Here is a 22,179-nt window from a genome sequence, read left to right as displayed (position 1 = left end):
CCCACTTTCTGATATTAAGCTTTTGCACAGAAATAAGTCCAAGAAGAGACACATGGAGAAGGAAATGAGCAAAAATGGGACCTCTTTAGACTAAATGACCCAACAGGACAAACTAAAGAGCACAATCCATTTCTGATGTATTATTAAGAATGAAATCCACTTGCTTCTGATCTTATTGACTTTATTCTATATGCACATTTTGCTTTAATCTTAATGAAAGGTCTGAGAGACTTATCGCCTACACTTAATGATTTCTGCTCTCTAATGAACAAAAAGGAAAATTGAAAAAATGACCTCTGAATCTGGAGGATTATAACTGAACAGTCACAAGCAAGAATCTCTTCTGTGTCGTTGGAAACTTGGTGACATTTGGTGCTGCTTGTTAACTACCTGGAAGACTCTGGCCCAACTGCAGACGAAGCTGCATCTCCACCACGAAGACGTTTATGATCCCACAGGGGGCGGAGATATAAAACTTGGATGGCTTGATAGCTTATTTACATTTTAGCACCTCTGGCTTAAAATATTCTCAAAAGTCTGCACTGTTTCAGATCAAACCTGCAACAGCAGACAGTTTGTACAAGGTCACAGCCAGAATACAGTTCAGCAGGGAATTAGGATGCTAAAAACAAGCCTCTGTTTGTCCTCTAATACTGTATATTCAGTCAGATCTTAGTTTTTATATCAGAGGACATAGAAAAGTAACACAACTGTGAATCGGTTACTCTTCAATTCTATTCTGCAATGAAGTTATCAGTGCTGTAACATCAATATCTGATCAATGCCAGACTCCCACCAGGTGCATGCTGAGGAAGTCTCTGTGTTCAGGGTCAATTTAGCAGAATTTGACAGAAAACTAGTGCCGTGGTCTTTGAAATCCCAGCAGCTCCATCCATTGAAAATGATGGTGTGAATGAGAGTTCTGTAACAGGAAGTGCATGTTTCATTTCACCAAATCAGGGCAGGAAATAAGAAAGAAACAAAGAAATTAAAATACATCCGCATATTTTATCCATTTTAGAAAAAAGGCAATTAAAGCCTTTGAGCTAATGTTAACGTCAGCTTGAGTTGTTGCTGCTGGGCCCTTAGTCTTTGCAGTTTGTTGCTCCAGTTCATCTTTCTCATATACACAAATTTACAAATACCAGTTTCATAAGCCAACTGTTTTCTTTTTTTTAGAGATATTTAATTAATTAATAAAAGTCAAATACAAAGCCCATTCGAAGTCAGAATGCTATGTTAAATATAAATTAAAAACAGAGCTAGAGCACTTAACCCTTTATTTAGAAACCGAACAAAAGCAAAAAGTGGGTTGCAAAGAGGGTTGTACATGTGCAACAAATAAAGCAGCTAAATATACCAACTAGAGTATATCAGATATACCAGTTAAATGTGTGGTAGGATGTGGGCTGGCATGAGACTCAAATATATTTAGCAACTGATTTTAGTGTCTTTTTTCTTTGTCTTTTTCACTCCTCCAATACGCTCTGCTGTCCTCCATGCTCTTATTTTGAAAGTTCCATCTCTGATATTAAGAAATCCTCAGCCCCGGTGTGGCATTTGTCATCCTGCAGTCTGACAGACATCAAATCCACTATCTTGAACTGTTGCAGTTTCTATTTCTGCTCGGAAGAACCACTGCAAGGTGGATGGTCTCTCTAAGCGGACCCTGCATTTGGTTTGAAATTAACTCGTAACTTAAAGTGCTTGATTTGAACGGATGCTGCTGCCTGTCACATTATTCTGACAAATTCATATTGTGATCCCTAACTGAGAGATTGTGAGAGAAAATCTCTACATGTAAACAGCAAAGGTTGCAAAATAAGGAAAAAAAACACATTTCAAAGGTTTTGGTCAGTAAGCAAATGCTTGGCTGTGATGGCCCATAAAGGTACACTTAAAACACAGTCTCCACCAACACCACTAACTGGTTTGTGTTTCTGTAGTCAGCTTCAGCCCACTTTTTAAGGGAAAAGTCACTTAAACTTCCTGTCAACCTCTAGACAATAAACACAGGTCAATGAAATGACCCCCAAAATGAAAGAAATCAGACAATGTGTGTTTGTGTGAAAGTGAGTCCTGTGGTCACCTGCTTGGCGATGGCCCAGAACCGCTTTTCCAGCCAATCCAAGGACATCTGCAGCCCGACAGCTAAAAATAGAAAACACACAGAGACACGCGCAGCATTAAGACAGACGCAGGGTAAGATGGACTCTGCAGAGGCGGCGCTGAACATTTTGCTGTGTTTGTGGAGGAAAGGGAGGTGGACAGGAAATCAATTCGACCCTCGGTTCACCTCTGTCGTGTCCTGACGCCAATGAAGGGATGTAAACACTGATGAGCCTGATGGTGTGTGTGCTCCCTGCAGGCTGGGTAATGACACGTCTCTCGGTAATGCTCTGTAGCAGCTTCATTACTGTGAGCATCAGACTGTAGTACACAGCAAGCATTTAGGAGCAAGTTGAATGGGGAACAGTTTATATTCTGCTGAGAATCCGTGTCAAGTTAAATCTGGGCTGATGTGTCTAAAGACTTCACTAAAACCCAGTTGACCACTTGCTGAAACCTTCGCCTGAATAACATTGGTTCAATTAGTGTGTACAAACTGTATCTCCAAGCAGATTCATCTAGTGTTTTTCTAGAGTAGCTCTACATGATTCATAGTTTAAATGAATCCTTTATCTTTCAACATGTATATTAAACAAATATGCGGGGCTGCTTTCTTTAATTTTTGCAGTATTGCTAAAATTAGAAGCATCCTGTCTCAGAGTGATGCTGAAAAATTATTTCATTTATTTATTACTTCTAGACTGGACTAATGTAATTAATTATTATGAGGCTGTCCTAAAAACTCCCTGAAAAGCCTTCAGCTAATCCAAAATGCTGCAGCAAGAGTCCTGACAGGGACTAGAAAGAGAGAGCAGATTTCTCCTGTATTGGCTTCCCTTCATTGGCTTCCTGTTAAATCCAGAATTCAAAATCCTGCTCCTCACATACAAGGGCTTAAAAAAATCAGGCCCCATCTTATCTTAATGACCTTGTAGTCTCACACTGCAGGCTTACTTGTTGTTCCTAGAGTATTTAAAAGTAGAATGGGAGGCAGAGCCTTCAGTTTCCAGGCCCCCCTTCATCGGATATAATATAACATTCAGGATGATCATGCTCACACTGGATTGGCTGTGTTCAGTGAATGAAGCCTACAGAAGTGTGAGTGAGTTAAAAAGTTGCCAACCTGACAGCCAATCACTGATCTTGGTTTGACAAGATCAGGACACTGTAGCCATCCCTGTAAGTACATATAAGTACAGTAGTCATATAATGCAATGTAATTTAGTTTGTGTTTGTTTGCTTTTGAGCTTGTTTAAGCTGATGTTTGCATTTCTGTCACGCTGTAGAACCAAACCAAAGCATCTAAAGCAGGTAAAGCCTTAGATGGTGTATGTCACATGCTAAATTGTAGGTAGTCTGTGGTAATTTCTTGTTCTTTGGCATCAGTAAAACATCCCTCTAAGGCCTTCAGCTAATCTAAAAGTATGAGGCAATGAACGCATTTTGGACGACACTGCGCTGATTGTTTGTTCCCTGCAGAATTGATTTCAAATATTATTAATTAAGCCTAGAGATTTCTAACCTAAAGTTATTAATCAGATCTGCCCCCTCTCTCAGCACAAGTCTCCAGGATGACTCGTTCCTTTTTGTTTTGAGGTTAAAACTGGTACAAACTGATCTGAAAGGGTTCCTTTGTTATGACTGAAGAGATGAAAGTTTCAAACCCTGCCATCAATGAAAACACTTTTAAACCCTTCTTTTGAAAAATTACTTTTTGTGAGTCAGGACATTTCATATTGCTTTACCCTTCATTCTTTCAGTGCTTTAACTATAGGGTATTTTTTTTTAAATACTTTTCCAGGAGTCGTCATTTTTATGGTGAAAGTAAAAGCTGATAACTAAAATTAAAAAGCTGCTTTCATCTGTCTTAAACTCTTGGTCTATGTTTTAATTACCACCACCCTTTTCAAAGGTAAATGTGCTGTGTGAGAAGAAAAAGCTTGATGGATGAGAACAATTACACAGCTAATGGACAAGGAAAGTGAGAATAAGACTAGAACAAAAACACTATCAGCCTCCAAAATATTCTTCTTAGTGCTCTATAACTAACAACAAGGACACTCGAAGATGTTACCGTCACCATAAATGAGAGTCAGTAAGTGTGCACAGATCTGAATGGATTTAAGCTCACATGCTGGGTTATTGTGAAGATATTTCAAACTAAGTCTAACATTGCAACAAAAAAGGTGATCAGAAGTTCACCGGAGGCGCCGAGAGAGGCACTGCTGAAGGCCTTTAATGAGCAGTGATGAATGAGTGTTTACAAGGTGGACAGGAGGAACTCCTGTGCCACCAAGATAAACCTTTTTGGAACACGTTATAGTTGATGGGAACAGATGGACACGGGAAACAAAGGAAATCAATCGAAACAACAACATCGAAAATTAGGAAAAGAAAACTGGATCAACTTCAGCTTCTGATGATCGTGTCAACTTCTGCTTTGCTGTCAGAGTGAATGATCTCGTTACCATTCGTGCCACCACGGGACATTTCAAAGTAGAATGGGAGGCAGACACCTCTCCTATGGAGCCAGCTCCCAGCTTGCTTTCAGGAGACACACACCCTCTCTACTCTTAAGATCAAAGTTTTCCTTTTTGATACATTTAGGGCTGGATAGGTTTTCCTGAACCCTCCCTTATTTATTCTGATAAATGAGCCCAGTCGATACTGGATTTTGATCAGGATGTTCAAGATTGACAAAAATTGAAGCAAGACTCCAACATCCAGTCAGACCTGGCATCTCCGCCCTCCGTATATTACTTGGTAACCTCCCCGTTACAGGACCTGTGGGAGTCGTTTCACCTCACAGCAACTTAATATCTGAAACTGTTTTTGTCACTTTCATAATGAAAACTCTTCTTCACGCAGGCAGCTGGTCTGCAGCCTACAGATGAGAGATACGAGGCGGCACGTCAAGCCTCTTGAGTTCTGGTATTATTGGAAAAGCCGAGCAGCCGTAAAACCTTTTATTTGTGGTCATTGCTTGTTATCGAGCTGCTAGTTATTGAGCCTTCCACCGACTGCAGACTCTGCTCTGATGCTGCAGTATGAAGAAAAAATAATACACTTTTGTCCGTTTGGTTGCTGCAGGATTCCCTTTGCTTTATGTCCACTTTTTTACTAATTGTTTCGTGCACTTTAGACTAAATTTTAGTCTAGTTTCTGAAGAACAGAGAATACTCAGTACTAATTGGCTGTGCAGAGGCAATGAGGCACCTCACCGTGCTTTTAATGCAGAACCGCAGCTCATCATTAACGATCTCTGACACACTGACCTCCAACTTTTTACTTTGAGCCACATTTTTGCTCCTGGTTCTGCTGTGCTGCTGAGAACTGTGCAGTTTGTGATCCAGAGACTCTCAGTTTTGTTTGGGTTGATTAAAGATCTTTCAACTTTGAGCTTTCGATGTCTTCAAGCTGAAAGATACTAGTCCATCCTTTGGGAAGAAATGCATTTGCCTCCCTCAAAGGAACAGATTGTTTGTTCATTCATTCTCACCTCGTTCAATACAAATACCCAGCATAAAGTACTCTAAGAGCTTCCTAACAACTCAAGAAATATCTGTATAAACCTAAGTGGAAACTGTCTCTTGCAGCATTGGACCTGACAAAGTGTTTTCAGCTCATTTGGTGGTTCTGCTCAGTTTTAAGGCGTGCCATAGTGAGCACATTGATTAGCTGTCTGGACACCATTTTACCCTCATTTTTGCTCTTATTAGTTTCCAGAGTAAGAGGCATAAAAAGCCCCTTTACACTCTCTTGGCAGCCAGAAATGGAAAGACTAGAACAGAACTTGTAGAGTATTTTGCAGATAAAAAGCTAATTTAGATATTCCCCAAAGAGAGTGGTGGAGACTGAAAACAGAGCTCAAAGAAGTCATGTGCAGGAAAGCTGTTTGGTTTTTCATGTTACAGGTAATGTTGCCAGTGGACTTGCTAAGTATCTTAACTCCAGACTCTGCAGATGCTGGCAAATGAATCATTGACCTCTTCAGAATAATTTGACCGACAGAAGTATCTCTGGTAGTATGTCTGTGAAGATTCTCAGTCATCCAGGTCAGAGCTTGGGGAAAAAAGCATCTGGACTTCTTTAAGTTGCTTGAAGACGTTTCACCTCTCATCCGAGAAGCTTCTTCAGTTTTAGGGTCAAATGGTGGAGAGTCCCAGATTTTAAGCCCTATGGGAGTGTCCCCAAGAGGGTCACGGACCCCCTATTGATCCTCTGCCTAATCAAACAAGCCAAGGTGTGAAAACGGGTGTAGGTCACAATCAGTCAAGGTTTCAGGTGAACCCATTGTGAGACCTAGCCCCCCTCTATCATGTGACTTACTGAGGTCAGATGGCCCAGGATCTGAGTGGGCGTTAAGGCGTCTGGGAAGGGATCTCAAAACGGGATTATAGATGGCAGACAGTTGGTGTCGTAAACCACTGCCTCTGTTCAAAGATGGTCGCTCACAGTGGACATAGATGGCTTCTTTCACTCCTCTTTCAAACCATCTGTCCTCTCTGTCCTAAATGTGAACATGATGCAGCCAGCAACCTTTGGACAGCAAGGAAATTCTGTCTGTACTTTAAGAGAGTACAGTACTGGGACACCCCCCCGAGCTCAGTGTGTAATAGCAGGCTCGTAGCAGAAGGGGGAAATGTGACACTGCATTTGTGTTTGGGGAGTGTCCTGACCTTTGGGTCTTTTAAACCTCTTAAGGCATCACTCTCAGTCATTCCTTTAAAATAGCCTCTCTGCAGACTCAGTGGTCTGCGGCTTTGCTCTGCCGTTTGATTTCATTTCTCAGTTTTTTTCTCCTTTCCTGTCAGCAGCGTCCTTATCGCCGCCCTTCAGAGCTGCAGCTGAACTGTTTCTGCTGCAGTCTGCAAGGACGGGACAAAACAAGCACCACATTTATTCATGCTTCTTGACATAAAGTAAAAATACACACAAATACTGAGGGATTCATGTAACAGTTATTCTCCCTTTGTCTCTGAGTATTTTAATCTGTAGCTGAAGCCTGCGTTTTATTTTAATAGACCACCAACTTCTCATTTGTGTTGAGTGTGCTGAAAAAGTGAGAGCACCACTCAGAACATAAAAATTTTATGATCCAATTTATTGTCAGCTCTGTTTATAGTGTTAATCTTATTCTTTAATATTCCATATACTTATGCATACCTTTACTGGCCTGTACATATGAATTTCTACCTACAGTAGCAATCTTTGAAAATTCCTCTTATTGTTTTTGATAACTGCATTTGTAGTTCCTGGATTGTGCTACAGTGTTGCTGAGGTAAGATGATTTCACCACAGTGATCAATATAGTTTATCTAACCCATTTATATGAATGTGAAATGCAAATCTGACGGTGCAGTAAGAGCCCCGAGTGGCCTGCTCTGTTTTCTTTCTTTATCCTTACTTAGAAAATATGTGTTTTATTTTCCTGGCCGATGCTTGTGTAGTTCAGCCTCTGTGCATCTGCTATTTCATCTTTCACTGTGCTTCAGTAAGACTCATTATTTTTAGTTCAGTCAGGACCACGTTAGTACAAAGAGGGTGGTTATTTCCTTCTCTTTCCATTTCACTAATTTATACTTGTCAGCATGTGTCTGTTCCGAGATCTCCCTGCTCTTCCACACACATACACGAGCAGAGAGGCAAACCCCCCAACACAGACCACAGCAGGCACTGATAGCAGCAGCAGATATAACACTGATGAAGTCACACAGCTTGAAAAGGGGGAGCTGGGTTGCAAAGCAGGCTGCAGAGCCCCAGTAACAGTCAGGCTATGGCCCGAGACAAACAGAGACAACCAATCAGAGGTGAGACCCGAGTGCCTGACAGGTGGTTCCAGAAGGTTGCTTGCGGGGTGAAATTGGTGGAAAAGAGGTATATGGTGCTGCTCCTTGTGATTGCTTTTATTGCTAACAGGTTGCTGTGGTTGATTGTAGTTTGTATTAAAGACTCTGACTTTAAAACTGACATATTTTTAGAAATGCATATTTCAGCATCTGGCATCGGAGAGCTAACACAGCACGGAGGATGCTAACTGCAAGGATCAACAGTTTGGAGGTATTCCACATCGTCACATACACCAAGAGCTTCTCTCTGACTGTGTGCAAAAGGTTTTGACTTAGCTCGTTAACTCATTATGTCCTATGTAACCACAGACAGTCTGTGGGTGGAACACTTTAATTAAGCTGATGTAACAAGTTGTCATCGACACATTATTTTATGCCACCTGTGTCTCTCTGCTCCACTCTGTGTATGATTGTCTTATTATTGAGTAATTTTCCTTTCTTTTCTTTTTTCTTTTACTAACAAAGAGAAATTCAGTACATTTATATTCTTGAATGTGATATACGTTTGGTATACTTTGTTGCTAAGTGAGGAGAGAAGTGTTTAAGTCGAGCCTAACGTTGCCTCAAACATAAGAGGATGAGTCCCAGCATTTTCCTCAAAGTGATAAATAAAGTTTATTCCAGGGATGTCAAACTCACTGCACAGTAAATTCCTGATATATTTAAATTGAAGGAAAAAAAGTGCAATTTCAATAATAAATCTCATTTTTTTCCCTACATGACAAAGAAATGCTGCTGTAGTACATTAAAAGTCTGTCAAGCATGACTCTTTGGGCATAAATTGTAAGAAATGAATGTGTAAAATTACAGACAAGGTCCTGTTAGCTCATTGCACATACTTTCTTGTAATTATAAAATGGAACATTTTGTTTTTTTTGACAGTCCATTGTCCATCTTTTACTGAAACCACACTGTTAAAATCAGAAATTTATCTTGTAGATTGTGAAAAACAGGAATTTTCTGTTATTTAATTATTCATCTAGTTCTTATTTACTTTAGTGTCAGTGGGGGAGCTCCTTATCAGCAGGAATTGCCATAAAACAGTTAAAAGTTTATGCCCTCACACACATTTCCAAAGCCGTCCAGTGGAACCAGATTGGGGTCTGCCTTATTAATTTAACACTGATATGGGATCAGTGCTCTGCATCAGCAGTTACCTGAAGTCAAAGTTTTTGTATCGTCTTCATAAATCCATCTTATGATGTCTCATATAAACACTAATACTTCTGACAAATTAGATTGTTTTAGTCTCTCTAGCACCTTGTAAATTTGCTGCCCTGGCACATGCAGCAGTTAAGGTACTGTGAAGAAATACTACCGATTACTTTCTCTCCGACTCTCTTCATTCAGAGCTCAGCCTGCAGCTGCAACGCACGCTGCTGTTACTATTTCTGTCAAACAGCTTTAATGCACATTACACACTCGATGCAACACAGAGAGGACGGGTGCTCCAGCGCACCAACACACACACACCCACGCTCACACACGCAGCATTATCAGCAGCATGTGGCTTCCCTAGCCCTCTCTCTCTCTCCCTCTTTTTTTACACACAGAGGCTCGCCCGTCCTCAGTCGGTGGGCTGGGTGTGTGCTGGACAGAGCGCACAACGATCAGAGGAAGCCAAGACAGCGAGCAACGTGAACGAAGACGAGGAGAACGAATGTGAGCCGTGTTTGATCCGGAATAAAACTCCAGATTCTGGTTTGAACAAAGACTCGAGCCTCTGGCTTTTAAACCGAAACCACTTTGTGCCCTTGAAGAGAGAAAGCTGGTTCAATCAGAATCCAGAAATCGCTGCCTTTAGAGCTGCTCCTTTACCGAATGCTGCAGATGAAGGAGAAGAAGAACAGTTCCTCTCCTCTTTCTCTCTTTGGAGGCTGAAACTGCAGCAGATGGTGAGCGGCTCTTGTGTGTGTGTGTGTGTGTGTGTGTGTGTGTGTGTGTGTGGGGGGGGGGGGGGGGGGGTTACTGTATGCTCAATAACATGCCTTTGAAAGTGTGTGTTTTTGTCTATACACCTGTGCATGAGGGTGAACAATAGGTGAGCAGAAATAAGTGGACACTCTCGTCCACTGTAACTTTAACTTAGTGTTTGTTTCAGCCTGTTTCATCTCTCTGCAACTTGGTGGATGATGATTATTTCCATTTTTAATCCATTGTGAAACTGGACAAACGTGTCCCGTATCCCACAGATTAAAATAGCATCTTGACTTACTGTTGCAGCTGTAGGGCATGTAATGAGTACTTTGGGTTTCCACAGTTTGCCCCTGTTCCTGTTTCAACATGACATCTCCCCCCACGCACTGGGAAATTGCCATAAAAGAATGATTTTTCCAGTGTGGTGTGGAGATCTGCACAGAATCCTGCCTGTGAGCCAGACCTCATCACCATGCATCAGTGTTGGACTTCACAAATTTTTATGAGCTTGAATGGGAAACCGGGCTGTTAGTGACGCCCGTTAATGTCCAGACTTTGGAGTCACCCGTTCATCCAACACACAGGGCTGAAATCTTTGGGTGTCCACATACTTCAGGCCATGCAGAGTACAAGCTGATGCTTTTAATAGAAAGAGAGTCTAAAAGCGTGTGGGAGTGAGCTTGTGTGTGTGTGTGTGTGTACGCTTTTGGCTTGTATTCAGTGTGTGTATGTGTGTGTGTTGTTTACTTGCTCCCTGTTGTCTCCCTGCCCGCCTCAGTGTGGATGCTGCAGTGTGTTTGTGCTCTCGGCCTTTTGGACCCAACGCTCGGCTGCCTCGTTCTCAGGCTGTTTGGAGGAAAAGTGCAGCCACGGGGGGGTGGGGGGTGGGGGAGAGACTGCCTGTCAGAGGCCATTAAGCAGCTCGCGGGATGCCAAGTTAGAGCCCAGAAAAGCATGGCGATGCACTGCAGATGAAGCGGGGAACGTCACATGGCAGCACTTCAATGACAAAATCCGAACAGTGGAGTTTTAAATCGAGATAATAACCCTCCACTTTTCCACATAAGTGGAAAGCTGTTTGCTGATTTGTCTTACACCATTTCAGCCTGAGCAGATAATGAAAGGCTTAAAGAGAGAACTTTAAGTGAGAAGGCTGTTGTTAGAATCACTGCACAGTCAATAAAAAGATGATATAAAGAAATAAGAGCAGCATTAGCGATTAAGAGGTTTTTGAGGAAATGTTTTTGAAGCCTCAAGGTCTGATTTAATGACCAGAACCACTGCTGGCAGTTACAGGGGGACAAAAACCTAATTTGATCAGAGAGAGGTGGAGCTGAGGGGGAAACTCCAGTTCACCTCAATTCAACAACAGATTTTTGGAGCACTGAGTGTCTGTAAGAAACACTGTGGTGTTACAGCTTGGGGATAAGTTAATAACTAAAGGTAAAATGTCACAGAGCCCTGTAGCCTTTTACCTTCAGCAGATGTCAGGAAGGATAACTGAAACATCAATTTCACCCAGTAATTTAGCACATGCATATAACATAATGTTTTCAGTCACTCATTCAAGTGACTTTCATTCAGTAATGGTTGAAACAAAGCAAAATCCTCTGAATTATCCCCAATAATTCAGAGACGTCACCTGCATTGTGAAAACATCGTGGCCTAATTCAAACCTCACTGACGCTGGCTTCTTGAACCCCACTAATCTCAGAGTCGGGGGGAATGGTTTTGAGGTCAGTCCATTAATACAAATGTAACCTGCTAAATGATAAGGAAATATTTATTTTGACACACTGGAATTAACCTATTAAAGCCCAGGTAGAACTCCAGGGTGTTTACCAGTCACTATTTGTCTGTTTTTTGTTTAAACTAGTGATAAAAAGCAGTTAATTAACCCTCATAATGTCCTCCCGATTGCCATACACCTGTTGTCCTCAGGTGTCAGAAAATGACCCCAGGACAGCACATGGGTTAAAACAATGCTAAACTTATTTGAATGTGTTAGCGAGCAGCGATTCACAGCAAAAGACCCGCAGAGGCTACAGTGCTTGTTGCTAATCTACCCCAGGAGCTAACCATGGTACTGAAATAAAGACAAATCCTATCAAGCATTACACTGTTATACACCAACATTAAGTAAGTATTTGGATTTTTGGGTCATTGTTCGCAACGAGCAATTTTATACTAATAAATGGGTATAAAACTGGTTGTATTACAGCTACCAGTCACCAATGAGTCTGATCAAACTAACCCAACTACAAAGCAACCATTTAATATTATAATAACTGAGCTCGTGCATCAACTTAAATAAACCAAGGAACTCACTTCCTTGATATAGACATAGGAAGACCCACTCAATGTGGAACTTAGACTGCTGCAGAGAAACAACCAACAAGGTTACATTCTCCAAAAAGAAAATCATGGCTGCATGATGCTAGCTGTTACCAGAGTGGCTCAGTGTGTATGAGGAGATCGGCTCACATGTATATCATTTACCGCTGTGAAAGTGATTTAACTGACAGGCCAAACAAAACAGCAGATGTGTGTGTGGTAATAGCACGATAATAAAAACCGAGACAGCGCGGGTCAGAGGCTGGTCGGCTCGGTCGGGCGGGGCGGGAGGAAGTGTTTTCTGGGATCAGATGTTTAAACAACATCTGGACTCCTGCACAGGCATCTGTCCTGCTCAGGGATTGAAACTGGGGTTTTAATCTGCGACCCCTCGCTGCTGTGTGGGTGGCGTCTAATCTGGCTGATGGTGCATTTGACAAGCTGCTTCAACTCAACAGCCGTTTGCTCACAAAACCTCCATAAAGTTGAAACAGAGGAGGAACCGAGGAAAATTTTGCTTCAGTTTTTATAACTGGGAAAGCTTTTACTGGGATGTTACTGTGGGGGGATCCGTGCTGTGTCCTGCAGAATGAGGAGGAATATGGGCTTCTGGAGTGGGAAACGTTTGAACGTTGAAGAGACATAAAACCCACAAAGAATATTACAGTATAGCTCAAACCACAGGAACGCAATTATTTCAAAGAGTTTTACAACCCAATATTGTGTGATTAGTAGAGCTGGATATTAAACTTTAGTACTTTATGGCCCCAGAAAATATGTACACATATATATCAAAAACATGCTTCTCCGGGCTCGGTGTAGAAGAGCATGCAAAGTGCACTTTTACACTTCTAACCTATCAGAACGTAGGAAAGCACAGGATAGGATGAAATACTTTCTCTGCAGATCCTCAGAGGCCATACTGACACTGCAAGTCTCAGTCTCTGGGGCGTCTCCAGGATTTTTTAAATGGTGCGGAAAAGAGAAGGAGACCAAGAACAAGGCAGAGACGTCCCACAGGAAATCAGAATATTTGCTCTGAAATAAATGCAGTGTAGAAAATTGGCATAGAAGTAGCACTACACCGGAGACTAAAGATTGTAAAATATGGGTTCAATGCCAAACAAAGTGGGGAAACAAATATTTACTCTGTACTTAAGAAAAAGTCATAATAATTCTTAATAAGGAAGATGTTTTAGCATCCTGATAGAATCAGTAGTAGTCATGTGAAAAGGAGGATTTCACAGGACTCTGTACTTTAGCAGCAACAAGTTGCAGAAACTGTTTTCTGTACGACTTTATCAATCTCTCACATCACTGTGGAGGAATTTGGTCCACTCTTCAGTTCACTGAGTTTTGCCACATTTATTTATGCACAGCTCTCTGAAGGGGCCACCACAGCATTCTATCCGAGATTATTGCCCTGTAGTGTGATCCATTTTGGACAAAGCTTTAGCTGTTGGACAGCTGGCCTCACGTTTAGCTTGAGAACACCTGACTGAGTCAAGGTGCCTGGATCCTGTGGCTGCACAACAAACCCAAATCATCAGGCCCTTATCACCGTGTGGACAGTTAGTATGAGCTGTTTGTGCATTACTGCCAAACAGCTCCACTTTGGTCCAAAGAACATCTTTCCCAAAGTCTTTTCGTTTGATGAGATGCAGCTTTGCAAACCTAAGCTGTGCTGTCCTTTTTAGAGAGAAGCGGTTTTCTCCTGGCAACCTTTCTAAACAAGCCATACTTGTTCAGTCTCTTTCTAACTGTACTGTCATGAACTTTGACATTTAACATGCTCACTGAGCTAACCTGTAGAGTCTGAGATGGAGCTTTTGGGTTGTTCTCTGACCATTGCACCGAGTGAATTTGCTGAGAATGTGTTAACACAGAATACTTAAATACTTTAAATCAGCAAACTGACAAAACTTGTGCTATAATAGAGGTGCTCACACTTGCTGATGATCAGTTAATCAAGTAATTTGATTAGCAGCACCTTGCTGCTACTTACCCTCTCACTTCCCATGGAAGAAATAAGGGTGGACTTTATTACATATTCCTGGAACATCAATTTTGATCCATTAATATATTCATTGGTTTAGCATTGTAGCTATAGATGACTTTAACTCATTGTACACTGCTGATTAGTATTTATTTATTTATTTTTTAATTTAGAGCAGCGGTCTCCAACCCCTGGGCCATGGACCAGTACTGGACCATGAGTCGTTTGGTACCGGGCTGCAAGATTTGAGGCCCGGGTGTGACGTTTTTTTGGTTTTTATCAGTTTTTACCGTTATTTTTTAATCGTTTTTATCGTTAACTCGGTTTCCCTGGGTCTTTTCCCGTGTGTTATGAATAAATCTTCCTTTTTTGGTACCAATACTGGTTTCATTTGTTGTATTTATCTGTGACACCTTAAAGGCCGGTCCGTGAATATATCGTCTGACATAAACCGGCCCGTGGCGCAAAAAAAGGTTGGGGACCGCTGATTTGGAGTTTAAAATCTGCAAATTAACATGCAACTAAAGCTTTATCCTATTTATATTTTAAATATTTGCTTCCATTATATAGAAATTTTGATTCATACAATAGACTAACTCAGGTATTTACCAGAGCTAGCATCAAAAGCCTCCATCAGAAAAAAAAACAGCAGTCTTTCCTTGACTGTCTCAGAGACTGTATTTTTTTTATGAATAAACCCATTGGGAAAATTTGATTTTGGACCTAGCGTCCTCGACCTACACCCAGCAGCCTCTGCGCTCTCAGGGGTGTCCTTAAAAGTCCAAAGAAGGAGACGCCAAGTAGGGCAGAGAGGAGGGCGAGCTACAAGGAGCGAACGACTGAGGAGAGAAACAGCAGAAAAGCAGCCAGGAGCAACTTCACAGATTGATAAACAGAAGATGACACACCAGCCCCTACGTTTGTTTTTGGTCCTCGGCTCGCAGCTGCGCATGTGTTTGAGTGTGCAGCGGCGGGCGAGTGTAGAGTACCGAGGGTGCTCACTGGTACTTTAATCCCAAAGTAAAGGGATCTGGATAAAGACGTCGAGATGGACCTTTACCTTTCATTGTTCAGCTCTGCCTGAAGGATTTATACAATGTGAGATTTTGTTCTTTCTACAGATACTTAGGATCCAGCACCAACATCAGAAAGCATCAGAGGTGATTTTTTCTGCATGCTCATCCTCTTAAGGGCAACTTTGAAGATCAAATGCAAATGACAGCTGTCCCTCAAAGTCTGGTTGCAGGATTCTCATTTCACTCCCCTTCACAGTGTGCAGAACACAAAGGCCCACACACTGGGGTTACTCTGCCTCTGCTTTGGTTTTGTTGAGGTGACGGCTTCTGATGAGGACAGTCTAATCCTGCAGACACTCTGAGCACCAGTACTTACAGTACATTATCTTCTATTCATACACAGAGGATGTGCCTGTCAATATCATCCTGGGATGAAGGCCCTGATTTTTTTTCCCTGGTCTCTTGATGATGTAAAGTGACGTCAAATATTCTTTGAGGGAGCCATTATCTCGCTTCTATACCTGCATTGTAATTTCCCCTGTTTTTTAATGTCAGTTGTGCCCCGAAGGCGACTTTCTGCCTCACACAGTTCACAGCAGAGTGACGGACATCTTTGTGCCAAGTTAACAAAAGAAGGACCTGCAACAAAAGAAAGACCTTGAGGCAGCGTTTCTCCAGCTCTTTACAGCAGTTAAAGATGGATGGTGGAGTGACAGCACTTTTCTTTTTCCACTGCAGCTTTATCTCCCCCCTGCACACTTTCCTCTGCATATCAGAAGTGCCCCAAACATCCAAAGATATCAAGAGAAGTAAAGTGAATGATTTTTTTTTTTTTATAAAAAAGAGAGAATCATCAAAAAATTTAAACAGTTTTCTTGATTGCATGTGTGAAACAATGCTGTACTGTATCCACAGCGTACAGGAACTGCGAGTGGGCGTTAAGAAGACAAAAGTTGGCAATGACTTTTCCTCTGTTCCTCTTATGTTGGTGGATGAAAACACAGAGGATTATTCCACTTCAGCATGAAGCGCATTGTGTGTTTTCTCTGAGCAAGAAAGGAGAAGAATGAAAAGGATTGAGGGCATGCAAAAAAGCTGCCCATTACAGCACAAGTCTGCAGTTTTTAATCTGACATACTCCACTTAATCTTCCATACTGAGCTGCACTCTTTGTGATTTAAATTAAAAACAGGCTTGTAGAAAGGAAACAATCAGTTTGAAGCCCTGGACCAGAAGGAAAAGACAGCAGTGAGTGGATAAATCTTTCATTTGCTTCAGTGCTAACGAATGCAGAAGTGAACAATGTAAACCTGAATAAAGATAAAGCATCACAAAGATGACCTGTTATTCTAAAAGGGGGACTTTTTTCCCCAGTCGTCCAAAATTCCCAAATTAAAGTCCAGTTCACCTTCTCGTCTTACCTAACAGACATGGCTAGGATGGTCACTGGACGCTATGAGTCTGCACACAAATCTCTGTATGTCGTTTCATATTTCCTTCATCTAGTTCCAAAAACACTCATCAATCCTCTTCAAACTATCTGGGTGTGTAGCTGGGAGCCCGAGTAAGTGGAGTGCCGAGTTTGAAGTCATTTGAATGAGTGATTTTCATATTTTGGATAAAATTTGTTCTCCACTCTGTGTGTAGGGGGAGGGGCGCATACACACAGGATACATGAACCTTTTCCTTTCACTCTTAACCCTACATTTGTTTCAGTAGCCTTAGTAATGGTACTATTACAATGCCCATATACTATATACATACAACACTTATACTCTACTTCAGTATTTCTTTGCACTTTTACCTTACTATATTTTGGATGGAAATATCAGACTTGTTAAACTATTTATTGTAAAGATTTAGTTCATCTTCATGTTTCAGCATTAAAGGAATATACATTCTTATGAACTTAAGTTACGTTAAGTTCTTTAAGTACATTTTGAAACTAAACATTATACAGTATTAATGGTAGTATTATAACTTTTACTTATACTCTTTTATTCATATCATAAAATATCTTTTTTGTGTTTATGAAACTAATTATGTACCTTATCCTTTAGGCTACAGTCTTGTGCTGATTAATAATATTTGCAACTATTTTTTGTAAAAGATCTCAATAGTAGTTCACATTGGGGAAAAATTTGCAACTCCGCGTCAGCGTTTGACATATTCATGTTTAGCTCTGCATGTACATTTTTTTTCAGGACACTCTCCAAAGCTGAAAGTTTGCGTGACCCAGCCGAGAGAAAGAACAGCTGGATGGCAGCCTGAGGTTTCAGTGGATTTGATGTGGCAGACATGAGGAACCAGTACCAGTATGGACGAAGTCATCTGGAGAGACTGGGTGAGTCCAATTCATATACTATACATAACCTATATCTTCACCGAAATATAACATATAGTTTACCTACCAGTAAGCTAAAATTAAGTGTGCCGACAAACCTGAGAGACTCCAGCACTGGTGACTGAGACGTCAACATGAATCACTGCAGGAATTAATCTGATGCCTTCATTTATGCTCCTGTTCTTATGAAGAGATGTGGAGCACACTGTTCTCTACATCGCTCTCTTTCTGAGCTTCAGTGATCAAGTGATCTGCTTATAACAGAGGAAAATCTACTATTATTCATTAAAAACCAAATTTAGGTGAACTGAGGGAAGTAGGCGTGCAAGTTTACAACATTAAACTGAATATAGCTTCACAGAGTTAATGCATGAGGTTTAAATGTTTCTAAAATATGTACTGATTAGTTTTGGCAGTGTGAAAGACGCTGTTGTTCTGTTCGTTTCTCGTGTCTTCCAGTCTGCGTGGCTCTGTCCACTCTGGTGTTGGTTCTGCTGGGACTTCTGGGTTCCGTCACAGGCTGTCCTGGTGTCTGCACCTGCTATGGCAATACGACTGACTGCACCGCTGTTGGACTCCTCTCTCTGACGCCTATCCTTGGGCTGCTCGCCCAGGACTCTCTGGCACTCCACCTACCCCAGAACAATCTCACCTTCCTGGGCAAAGCTGAGCTGTCCAACCTCAGCAGCCTGGAGGTACTGGATCTTTCCCAGAACCACTTTTCAACCGTGCAGCCTGGAGCTTTCCTAGGCCTGAACAGCCTGCGCCGCTTAAACCTGTCCACCAACTACCTCAGTAAACTCAATAGCAGCACAGTGACAGTCGAGGCCTTCAATGGAAGTCAGGGGAGTATTGGATTGAGCAAGGAGGTTTTCAAGGGGCTATGGCAGCTGCAGGAACTCGATCTGTCCTCCAACGGCCTCCTGTGGCTGCCCAAGGGCCTGCTGGATGGGCTTCAGAGACTCACCTGGCTGTCTCTGGCCAGCAACCGGCTTGTCACCCTGGACAGAGTCACATTTGAACCCCTGGTGGGGCTACAGCACCTCCTGCTGGTGGGAAACCCTTGGAAATGCGATTGCAAGCTGAGAGACTTCAAGCACTGGATGGAGTGGTTGATTTACAGGGGTGAGCAGGGCTGTTAGCAGGCCTCTCCATATCTCAAATACTTTAAGACTGTACCGGACCGAGTCTGGGGTGTATAATCTAAGCAATTAATCTCCGCTCTGCAGGATGGATGTATGCTGAGCAAAGACATCTAAGAGTACAATGACCTCTATATCTTTCAATCCTTCCCTGTCTCTCCTGGTTCCCTTCTTTCTCCCTTCCTCCTTCTTTTCCCCTTGTTTTTGTGTCCCCTCTCCATCTGTTTTATAGATGGGCAGGTAGATGTGATGCAGTGCAGCCTCCCGGAGGATTTGAAGGGCAGGGACATCCGCAGCGTGCCAGCAGAGATGTTCAGCTACTGCCTCCAGACTTCAACCAAGGAAGGCGCCACCCGGCCTCCTTGCCCGCCTGGCCGGGTCGGAGGTGCCGATGATTGCATCCGTCAGCGCTACAGACCCGTGAGCGTCCGCCGGGCACAGGGCACACAGGTAGTTGCGGCCATTGTGTGCGGCACAGTGTGCGTCATGATGGTGGTGGCAGCGACTTACGGGTGCGTCTATGCCTCGCTGGTAGCCCGCTACCAGAAAGAGATGAAGAGCCGCGGACAGCCCCTGATGGCTGAGTCTGGAGCTGACACCGACCTGGAGGACGGGCAGACGTCATCCCCGACCTCACTGGAGGAAACGCCGCCCAAAGAGGCCTGCGGCTTCGTGCACAGTTATCGAATCAGCAGTTTCTAACACACTGATTTCTGCCTCTGTACTTCAGCTCTCATCACTGATGAGACGAGGTCTGCAGAGAGAAACCCTGCAGCTCACTGGGCGAAACTCTCCGGGTGGGGACTGATTGTGCAGCTTAATGGAGCGGACTAAATCCAGTGAAGCTGTGATTCTGCAGTACTTCTTTTAATGTATGGATGCTCTGTGAATTGTTATTCCCTGCGCTGCATCCCTCAGCCAGCTTTGAAACTTCTCTCAAGCTGCTGTTTGGCACTTCTGCACCTTGACTTTCCCTTCATGTGTGTTTCTTCTTTAGAAATATGAATCTACATTTAGTTTCCGTCTTTGGATCTGAGCCCAAGAAGCACAAAGTCAAAAAGTACAAACGTCTGTGAATGTGTGACATTTCTCTTGATGTGTGCTGCAAAAAATTACTTTTCTCTTAATCAGTTGTGCGTGTTTTACATTCCCCATTCTGCAGAATAATTCTTTGTACCTGTGTTAGGTGGATGCCCCCGCTGAATCTCCTCAGAATAACAAACACTTTGAACCACATCAGAGTCCTGCTGCTGTCAGGTAAACGCTGCTTTAAGCTTCATCACAGGTTAACTGCATTCAAACAATACTAGAGCTGTACTGCCGCCTAGAGGGCAAGCTTAGAGCTGCAACAGCTTCTAATCCAGCACAAAGAAACAGCGATGACTACTATTATCTCCAACATTGTGAAGTAAAGAAAGAGCGTGAGGAGATCAGCTCACATGTGATAAGCACATGAAATAAATTGAAGTGTAATTGAACTCAAGGACTGTTAATCATGCTGAAGGTAATAAACTCTTTATTTATCTAAACTGGGTATATTTTCTTTTTAAATGCCTCGCAACCACAAAACAAGACAGAATCTAACATGATGACAAAGTTAACCAGTGACAAACAGACCCTCATTCATCACATTCATTATTACACACCTAAGTGTTATGATAGTTGAATCAGTCACTTGAGCCAGTCACTTTTCTTGTTTCATCTGAAAATATTTAAGAAATGTGGCGTCTAGTGTAGGTTCTACTGACAAACTTGCAAACATGATGGTATGTCCTTTAGGCAAGCATCCTAATGGTGGTTAACCTTGCATTATTTTGCGAATAATCCTTGGAGTGTTTTTGGTCCATTTCACAACCTCTAAATCACTGTTCTTAAATGTCAGTGAGAGGACTACTTCCTTACAGAGTTCTGAGAGTCGTGTTCTCCTTTGCTTTTGACCAGGGAGGAGAAGTTACCTTGAACTTCATTTCCACTGCATGTTACAGCTTAATTAGACGATAGCCGCTGCTGTTGCAGGCAGCTTCACCACATGCTTCATGTCACGTGGTGTAAAAATCCCACACAAAGCGATTTTAGTGAGGATTCTTGCTGACCACTGCATGACCTTCAATGTCTTCATCATTATCTTTTGCTCTTGCCCGACTCAAGAAGAACAACTGAAAATGGTCAGCATATGGCCACTGCAGTTCCTCAAAGTGCCACTCGCAGCTGGCTTCTAAAGTGACTCCATCCACATAGACTCCCATGTTAAAATGTCTTATTTTCCAACAGAAATAAACGCTTGGTCTCCACAGCTAACTCCAGCTCCCTGTTAGATGCTGATTTGCTTTGGCTGTCACGGATTAAAGGAAACAGTAAGCAACTAAAGCAAGAGGAACACGCGATAATGACAGTGCATGCTGTGTTTTTGTGATGAAGATGAAGAAGGTGAACATCATAGCTCTTCCACCATTTGTTTGAAACTCACCTCCAGCCATGGCCGTCTTTCCTTCGGTTGACACGGTCACCGATGTCGTCGCTATGATGTACTTCACTCCTGAGGGGCAAAACATTTCGCCCAACATTAACTACAGATCACCTTATCAGTTATTCAATGATAACGGGTTACTTTTTGTTCTGCAGACTTGTTCAAGGGTTCGTCACAAACAAACCTTTGTCATTCACTGGGTAGTAGTAGAATTTTCCAGGAGTGTTTTCTACAGCCAGGCGGTACCACAGCGGGAAGTGATCGATGGTGAACAGATTATCTTTATCAGCTGGAGTCAGGAACTTCCTGCAAAGTGAGCAATCATCCTCAGATAACATTTTACTTTGAAATTCACTCCTAGACTCATTCACTGCACTGGTCAGTGTGGAACTGGAAGCTCTAATTTTACTATTTATTTCTAATCATCTACTGTTTCAAACACAAAACTGTTCTTCATGCTACTGATGAATATTTTTTTTACTTCACTCACTTCAAAGAACTCACAAAGATTACAAACTGTGATAGTCCACAGCAGGAAGCAGCTATAACAACAATTCTTAAACCAGCTGGAGTGTATCAGCTGGGATCGTGCTCTGAAGTGTGACATTATTATTTTTAAAGAAAGAAGGAGGGAGGGAGAAGATATGGCTCCAGCAGTTAGTGTTATAACACAATTTTCTTTATGGTAATAGTACAGATGAATTGTCTAGCTAATAATGAGCAAAAACAGTGTTGAAAAGCTGCAGCTAGGAGAGTACCACAAGAGGTGCTGTTCTGAAAGCAGAACTGCTTGATTACAAAGTACTTCGCCACATAAACCTGAACTCTTTGCAGAAGCACATAAGATATATTTGCTGTCAGGTCCAGACCACCTGTTGGAGTTACACTGTAACTGTGTCACGTGAGTAAATGTGCACATTGCCAGTCATTTTTTTTTATTATTTATACCATGTAAAAGGTAAATGGATTTTTCTTCTCTATCTGAGCACTCAAAGATTTGCACAA

The 22,179-nt window shown here is 42.2% G+C and overlaps 2 protein-coding genes across 2 annotated transcripts in view; one reads left to right on the top strand and one right to left on the bottom strand.

The window, feature by feature from the left end:
* LOC134630376 (voltage-dependent calcium channel subunit alpha-2/delta-4-like) overlaps positions 1-22,179 on the bottom strand; it is a 77,085-nt gene that overhangs the window by 23,338 nt on the left and 31,568 nt on the right. Inside the window, exons 26-28 of the mRNA XM_063477596.1 lie at positions 21,359-21,480; positions 21,175-21,243; positions 2,090-2,151 (exon numbers count right to left, since the gene is read on the bottom strand). Of these exons, the coding sequence (XP_063333666.1) occupies positions 2,090-2,151; positions 21,175-21,243; positions 21,359-21,480 (253 nt within the window). The remainder of the gene's footprint in view (positions 1-2,089; positions 2,152-21,174; positions 21,244-21,358; positions 21,481-22,179) is intronic.
* On the top strand, positions 9,364-20,236 carry LOC134630374 (leucine-rich repeat and transmembrane domain-containing protein 2-like). The gene is made up of 4 exons (XM_063477593.1): positions 9,364-9,853; positions 17,426-17,565; positions 18,025-18,690; positions 18,940-20,236. Exons 2-4 carry the CDS (start codon positions 17,520-17,522, stop codon positions 19,407-19,409), a joined length of 1,182 nt encoding a protein of 393 aa, XP_063333663.1. The 5' UTR covers positions 9,364-9,853; positions 17,426-17,519; the 3' UTR covers positions 19,410-20,236.

This window comes from Pelmatolapia mariae, linkage group LG7 (genome assembly GCF_036321145.2).
Source record: "Pelmatolapia mariae isolate MD_Pm_ZW linkage group LG7, Pm_UMD_F_2, whole genome shotgun sequence".
NCBI classification, from domain to species: domain Eukaryota; kingdom Metazoa; phylum Chordata; class Actinopteri; order Cichliformes; family Cichlidae; genus Pelmatolapia; species Pelmatolapia mariae.
The sequence above is the reverse complement of the archived record's forward strand: the minus strand, read 5'-3'. Positions and strand labels throughout refer to the sequence as shown.

Bases quoted from the DNA above. Each gene is read 5' to 3' on its own strand.
- LOC134630374 (XM_063477593.1), top strand. From the start codon at position 17,520: ATGAGGAACCAGTACCAGTATGGACGAAGTCATCTGGAGAGACTGG. The intron at 17,566-18,024 runs GTGAGTCCAATT...CGTGTCTTCCAG, and splicing joins AAGTCATCTGGAGAGACTGG to TCTGCGTGGCTCTGTCCACT. The intron at 18,691-18,939 runs GTGAGCAGGGCT...TCTGTTTTATAG, and splicing joins GGAGTGGTTGATTTACAGGG to ATGGGCAGGTAGATGTGATG.